General features: G+C 51.4%; 1 protein-coding gene across 1 annotated transcript; it reads right to left on the bottom strand.

Annotated features, from left to right (window-relative positions):
• Nucleotides 1–1,442: 1,442 nt before the first annotated feature.
• Nucleotides 1,443–3,146, bottom strand: LOC123075209 (aspartic proteinase nepenthesin-1). The gene has a single exon (XM_044497870.1). The coding sequence runs from the start codon at nucleotides 3,028–3,030 to the stop codon at nucleotides 1,666–1,668; it is 1,365 nt and encodes a 454-aa protein (XP_044353805.1). The 5' UTR covers nucleotides 3,031–3,146; the 3' UTR covers nucleotides 1,443–1,665.
• Nucleotides 3,147–7,909: the final 4,763 nt, after the last annotated feature.

Here is a 7,909-nt window from a genome sequence, read left to right as displayed (position 1 = left end):
CGGGGAAGCGTTGTCGGGTCGCCGGAGCAAATGGGGTGGTGCGGGCGGCGGCGCCAGTGCCTGGATTGAGGCTAGGTGAAAGTCGCGGCGCGGGCGCTCGAGTGTGCAGTGTGCGGGAACGGGCGCACGAAATAAGCGGAGGTGGAGCGCGATGCCGTTTCGCCCGCCGGGCTGAACCACTTATGCCGCGTGTGCGTTTTTTGCGCCTCCGCTGAAGCGCCCGAAGCGCCTGCGCGCGCGCAAAATAGATTTTTTTTAGCACGGCGTTTATATCGCGCGACTGTTGGAGATGCTCTAACACGGTTTCTAAAACATCGGCTTGATCGGCACATGCACCGTGCGGACGCGTCCAAGCCTGTGTCCGCCACCTTCGGTGCGGGCTTCCAAAATTTTCTGGTTTGGTTGGCCCGACGAGGGGCCGGCAACGGCAAGCAAGCGGCGCGCCCCCACGCATGCATGAAGGCACGTACGATCCGTCGGGTGCACAAACGCACGAGCTGGAGCGCTACCACATGCAGCCGACTGGGCCGGAGGGGACGGCGCAAAGAAGGGCAGCCGGGCAGCCGGGCAGGGCAAGTGCTTTGCGTGGTGCGTGTCATCGTATGGAATTCATGGATGGCCGCCCGGCCGGGCGTAGGCATGTGCTGAACCTGCACCCGGACTTGCCAAGAACCGATAGACCCAGCGAGCTAATCGATCGATGGTCAGTGCGTCTCTGTAGCACGCCAGCTGCATGCCCCGCTCCTCCTCCTTGGCCAGCCGGGGTGCGGAGGCGCGCGCTGCTTTCGTGCAAACACTGGCAGGGTCCGTTTTTGGCATGCTCTACTTCAGAACACCACCCCACTACGTGTCGACTTCCGGATGGGTGAGATCGATCGATGGGGTGGACACAGGGATGGTGTGGTACACAGGCAAACAGTGGATACAGGTTACGGGTGAAAAAAACCAGAAATTGCACACATGAACCTAGAACCTAGAGATGCACTACATCTCTGTAAAATTTTATGATGAAATACATACATTTTGGTTTAAGTTACGCACAAAAATCCATATCTTTCTAGCACATGCACCATATATTCACCATAAAAGTTTATGATTTTTGTTTCTATACAGCTCGCACCAAGGCATGCTTGATCATGTAACTTTACAGAAATGTAGTATACATCTTAATGTTCACGTTTATTTTTTCAAACTTTTTTTGAAACTTTAAAATGTGATTTTTTTTTTCAAAAACAGGGTCCATGGAGCTCGGAGCATGAAATCCACTCACAAAAAACATGCTCCACAGAACCGAATAGACAAATTCCTTCTTCCTCTCACCGGCTTCATGAACCACATCCAGTGTAGACGAGAGTGAATAAGGGGTCGAGAAAATGGGAAAATCAAATCCCATGTGTTCCATGCATGTTCTTAAAGCAATCAATCAAGCCATAGACAGATGATTAGCTCGAACGAAACCACGCAGTTCATCTTACAGAATCCCAAATGTCAGGTTCAGAAGCAATAACACAACTAAAGAGCAAATTAAAAGGCGCTAGGTACTAGTACTTGATGATGATTACATGAGCTAGCATATAGAGCTCACACGCAGCGCAGGCAATCTGCCTTGACTAACCGATCGAAAGAGGCCTATCTAGCTGCACTCGCGAATAATGCATGGTTCCGCTAGACGAGGAGCAGCGCCAAAGCAAGGATCACCATGAGCGATACCTGCGGGTTCGTCGGCGGAGCCGCCGCGCCGCCCTTCTGGGAAGCCGCCGGCGACCCGCCCTTCTCGAAAGTCAGCGAGCCGCCGCGGAGGTCGTAGATCATGTGGGTGCCCGTCTGCAGCAGGCTTCCCAGGACGGAGCCGACCGGCGAGCCCGCCGGCGTGGGCAGCATGGTGAGGCACTGCAACCCGCTGGAGTTTTCCCTGAAGAAGTAGTGCGCCGTAGTGAGCTCCATGGGCGCCGGCCTGCCGTCAACGCCGTCGAACACCAGCGTGATCTTGGGGAACGTCAGGTTGGCGACGGACTGGATGTTGTAGCACAGCCACAGCTCGGCCACGTCGCGGGCTTTCGCACGGACTGGCTGTGACTTGATCTTGCTCGCCAGCGCCCGCGTCAAGGCGTTGTAGGCGGCCGGGTGGAAGTAGGTGATGGGGGAGAGCGTGCTCATGGCCACCCCACCGGAGCAGCCGTTGGCGGCGAGGTCGAACGTCCCCGCCGGGATGCCGCTCAGGGTCTTGTCGTCGACCATGATGCCGGTGAGTTTGACGTAGTACAGGTCGGGGTACGCTTTGCTCCGGAGCAGCGGCGTGGAGAGGCTGCTGTTGGTCTGGGGCACCGCGTCGTCGCCGAGGAGGACGACGCTCTGGGAGCCGGGCCTGTCGACGTCGTCGGGCAGCATGAAGTAGGAGAACCTGGAGATCTTGAGCTGCGACAGGAGGGAGTAGGGCCCCCTGCTGAACCCAAGCACGCCAAACTCGCCGTCGAATGGCACCATGCTGGTGATGCTGCAGCCGAACAACACCCGGCCGGTGATGGGCGTCCCGACGGCAGTGACCTCCTCGGCGGAGATGTAGCCGGTGGTGCCGATCACTGGTCCGTACTGGTACGCGTACCGGCAGGTGTAGCCGTTGCTGTTGCCGCAGGCGTCCTCCTTGTCGAGTGCCATCCGGCACGTCTGGGTGGCGCAGTAAACTTCGGTGAATCCGGATAGCGGGCATGGCACCCAGATGAAGTCGGTGACAATGTCGACGATGCCGGAGGAGACCTCCCTCGTGTAGCCGACGGAGAGGTTGTAGACGACGAGGCCGGCGTTGTCGGCCGCCGCGCTGCCCAGCCGGTCTTTGTCGGGTGCACCGAACGGCTGCTTGATCATGGCCTTCGGACCGGACCAGGCTGCCTTTCTCCACAGCTCGTACCCAAGCTGTGGAATGGCTGCCGGCGACCGGCCACCGATTGCCGCCTCGGCCACTGACGGCGAGGCAGGCACCTGCAGGAGGAGCAGAGCAACCACTGTCGCTACTGCTGCGGCTGGCCGAGCCATTTCTTCAGGGGAGAGCAGAGAGACAGAGGCAGGAGGAAACTTCTTGGGGAGGGTTCGTCTGTGTGGGAGCAGGGGCGATTTTTCCAGAGTCAGTTCTGTGTTTATGTTCTCCCCGGGAGGAGTGTGGAGTGGACGTGTGGTATCTGGATCTGGCTGGCCCTAGACACGACCGGGCAATCTTTTTATTCAGGATTTTCTTTTTTGCGAATCCAGGATTCATATCCTATCATATCATCCACGATTTCTGTTCTCCAAAACTACACGGTATAACGGCTAAATGGCTAATGGCTACAGCTTGCTAGCTTTTTTATGTTCGTTGAGTCACGCTCCATGAAAATTATTACTAGTTCAATCGACCTGTTGATTGAGCGAGGAGCGGACGATGACCCTGGGAGTCGGCGAGCATACAGATTGGCGACGATGATGTGGAGCGGGGGAGGCGGTCGTAGAGGGTGGCGAGGCTAGCATGCGAGGTGTCCGCGACGCGGAGCACGCCCAGGGTGTCGAGGTCCTCGAGTTGCACCGCGGGGAGAAGGCGTGGTTGTCGCCGGTGTGTGCGCAGCTCACCATGTACCATATGGTCGTGTCCCCGGGTCTTCCTCCTCCAATGGCAATTCAGACGCGGCAATAGAGGGGGAGGCTCCGGTGAAAGCTTCTCCCACTCTAGCGAACTATCATGAAAGATGTGAAATCGTGAACAAAGAGATTGTGTGCGGTTTCATGGGGAATAGCTTTGAAGAAGATGAAGATGAATTGAGATTGGTGGTGAAAAGTGGCTTCATCTTGGTTGGGTCTCACATGATGGGTGGAAAAACCCGGTCGCATAAAAACTTCTCCCTAAATCATGAACGTGCTTTTTGGGTTGAGTCAGCAACAACCACAACGGCGGCGGTCGGGGTGGGGGGAGAGCGGCGGGGCAATTCATGAAGTCGTTCACCCTAGAGCCGAGGGGGAGACACATAGGGGCGTCAAGGAGGTACAACGCGAATTGTTAGCCTTTTGGGGGTGGCCAACCACACCGGATTTGAAATCTAGGCATTTTGACATGAAACAGGCAGGCAAAACTATTGAACATGTAGGCAATATCAATTGGTATACAACTTGGGCAAAATCGTTCAACAAGCCGGTAAAATCATTCTAATTATTGCTCGATGTTGCTTCCATCATGTAGTGACTTGAACAATATTTGATATGTGGGTATTTGATCATGTCTGTGTGGTTGTGTTCAATATCCATCTTCTCGCATTGCACGAAATGGTTGTTTCAGTTACACCCCTACTACCTCATATTTATCTCAGGTTTTCGAGCAAGGGGTCAGACAAAGTGTAAGATGCTTATTCCTACTGAGGTACATTTTTTCAAATTAATTCTTATCGCTATAATAGCATTTGTGTCGCATGCACTTTTTATACATGGTAGTTTGTCTTTCCTTTTGGTGCGTACATCAAGGCCTAATAGACAACATCAGACCAGGCAATGCATATGGAGTACTCGTGCATATAGGGTAGGCGTCGAGCAACTCTTAATCATTTCTTGTGCCTAGCTAGGTTAGAGGTAATTCTCATTCCCATTTTCGGCTCAATAGCTAACACCTTTTCAAAGACTTGCTTATTTCCATGTTCTGGGTGACTAGAATCAATTCTTTATTGACTTTCAGTTATTGTTTTTTTTTACACCTGGCTAGCTATTACTAGGGCTAGTAGATATACATGACAAGAATTCAAACCCAACTTCAGACTGATCAATGAATTGCCTAGTGTATGACGGAGTCTCAAACTCTAGGTGCCTGACGTAAGAGAGTCCGCCCTCGACCTTGGCAAGGGCTAACCAGGCCCAAAGGGAATCATGGAACCCTAAGGAGGCGAAGGCGATGAGCGTGTTCCCTAAGGTAGAGGGCCGCGACCGAATTGATCTGATCTCCCCCCTGTGTAAACCCTAGGCCTCTCCTATCTATATAAAGGGAGCCTAGGTCCTCATTAGGACTCCAATCTGGAACTCACCTCTCGATAGACATCTCAAACACCACTGTAATCCTCTGCACGAGGTATCCCCTCACCATGAATAACAAGACCATGCAGGATGTAGGGTATTACTCTTTGGAGGCCCAAACCTGGGTAAATTTGTGTGCGGACTCCGTCCCGGTACTTCCGGTCTCGTCATGAACCCTACCGAGGGATCCGACGGGAATTTGCTCCATCAGTTGGCACGCCAGGTAGGGGCGACGTTGACTAGAGAACGGACCCGATTTGGAGAATCATTAGAGGTCGGCGATCTCTCGCCAGGCCATTGCCTCATGTTCGGCTCTTTCGAGCTGGTCGCTGACGGATCAGGGCAATTCCTTGACATCTCACCTTCACACTATGTCAAACACGTGTATAACTGGCAAGGGCATGCCTAAGAGATCTATGATCGCTCTGATCACCCCGCATCGAGACGCATCGTACGGCCTCCACGGTGCTGCGAGGCCTCCTGCGAGAGATCTCCGTGAACATGATATTCACGGTGGCTGACACACGCCGAAACCTGAAGATTGATGGCTCAAATTTTACACATCTTTAGAGCTCGTGTTTTGCACATTATCTCTGTATATCAAGGCATATAATGTTCCATTGAGCCAATTATATGTCCATATGCATGCATGATTTCCAGTTTTTTATCCTTTTCACCGCAAGCATTGCATAATATTTATTCTTTGTTAGTTTTTATTAGTTTTCCTTGTCTTTGTGTGTCTTGTAGGTGTGATGGACTTCCCAAGTACTTAGCATGATGAAAGGAGCCCAACCGGTAGACACCCAGGGCCCAGACTTAGCCACTTCGAAGGTGGAAAACTCAATTTTCCAAAGTGCTCTAAATCATGATCTAAAATCATAAATGGATCAACGTCATTCATAAAAATCCAACGAGCCCAAGAACGTCAAATTCCGAGTTCGTATGAAGATATGGCGACCGTTTTACCGGAGGAAGACAAAACAGAAGACGACCTTTCATGCGACCGCACGCGATCGTTTTGGCTGTTGTTTGACATGCACACATCTCCTAAAGTTGCCCTTCCAAACATGATTCTTCACCGGTTTCGTCCCCAATTGTTCCCACGAGATCCTTGGCTCTTAATGAAGGGATTGGGAGAGGATAAGGCTTATCTAGATCCTTTGGATCAAAGGAGAGAAGCTACATCAACGGAGGAGGCTATGGGAAAGCTCTTATATATACACCTTAAACCCTAGCCGCCGCAATCAAGATTCATCATCCATCATTCGACATCTCATTTCCAAGTCCAGCCACCGTCCAACAGAAGAACACCATTGTTGCAACCTTGACAGAGCCAGAAGGGAGCCGCCACGGTGGGGCGCGGCCTGATACGTCCCAAACGCATCTACTTTTCCAAACACTTTTGCTCTTGTTTTGGACTCTAATTTGCCTGATTTGAATAGAACTAACCCGGACTGACATTGTTTTCGGCAGAATTGTCATGGTGTTGTTTTTGTGCAGAAATAAAAGTTCTCGGATCGGGCTGAAAATTCACGGAGAATATTTTCAGAATATATAAAAAATAATAGCAAAGAGAAATACAAGAGGGGTGCCACCAGGGCGCCACATGCCCAGGGGCGCACCCCCTCCCTAGGGCGCGCCTGGTGTTGACACCAGATTTTGGCACGGTCAAGAACTTATTTAAGATGGCATCAAATGGAGAAGTGGTCTACTGTTCTACATGAAAGAGTTCCATATTGTTGATATGAACATCTTTGAAGTTTGGGACATCGCCGTCCGATTTCATCTCGAAGGCCGAAACTATGCTCAAAGTACTAAGATCTTATATTCAGAGTACAGTTTGGCCGATTAAGCCTCCCAAGACGACCTCATATGAGAAAATGCTCTGCACAGATTGTCTTCATCTCGTCGAATCAATCAACTTTGATATAAAAATCATCTCAATCCGAGATCGTATGCAAAATTTAGAGCCATTCGAATGCATCCCTACCAGGAGGCTACATATGGCGCGCCCCACCAGACACGTGTCTGATGGGTAGCGCCACCAATCGGCTGTTTTGCGTGAGAGATTTGGCCATCAAGATGGCTTCGAATCGAAAAAACATTCAACATGAAAGTTGTTCGTCTCGTCGAAAAGGTTATATTTGCTTTTGGGCTCATCTTCATCCGATATCGTTTGTGGCCTGTGGGACCTAAAACCCGAACTGATGTTCCAGACTTACATAAATCCGAGTTCTGTTAATTTTGAAAAGATTTGGACGTGATTTGGAGTCCTTTTCTTGTACGGGAAGTCCATCTGCCTCTTATATATCTAAGGGGTGATGGCCGATTGAACAACACACAATCGAACAATCAATCTATTATCTTTTACCTTTATTTTTATCTCCCTCCCTTCTTCTTCTTCTTCCTCGTTCTTCGTTCGTTCTTCTTAATTGCAGGGAGGCGAACCTCGAGGCCCTAGGGGTGGTCAGGCCGACATAGGGCAGCCCATAGCCGCCCCGCCCTGACGGGGTCCCTCTCGGGCGTGTGGGGTTTCGAGTGTACAAAAGCGCCCGCCGGATTGCTTGCGTACCGCGCTTGCAGATGGGCCTCCTTCGACGTGAGCTGCGGTGCATCACCCCCGGCGTTGAGGGTACACGGTCACGTGTTCGTGTGCAAGCACAATTTTTGGCGACTCCGCTGGGGACGAAGCTTTGAATGGTCTCCGGCCCGTTCTTGCTACGAAGAGATCGTCATCTAGGGTTTGCAATCTACAAAGGTAATATGAATACACAGTCCCCTAAAGTAGATGCAATTAATTCATATGGTGTTACTAGAACGTTCAATGAGTATACTCTATCGGCCAGCCCTAATTTTTTCAATCATGCATCTAATTACGTGCATAGGCCGA

This window comes from Triticum aestivum, chromosome 3D (assembly GCF_018294505.1).
Source record: "Triticum aestivum cultivar Chinese Spring chromosome 3D, IWGSC CS RefSeq v2.1, whole genome shotgun sequence".
Classification (NCBI taxonomy): Eukaryota; Viridiplantae; Streptophyta; class Magnoliopsida; order Poales; family Poaceae; genus Triticum; species Triticum aestivum.
Note: the sequence above shows the minus strand (reverse complement) of the source record. Positions and strands in the feature narration are given on the sequence as shown.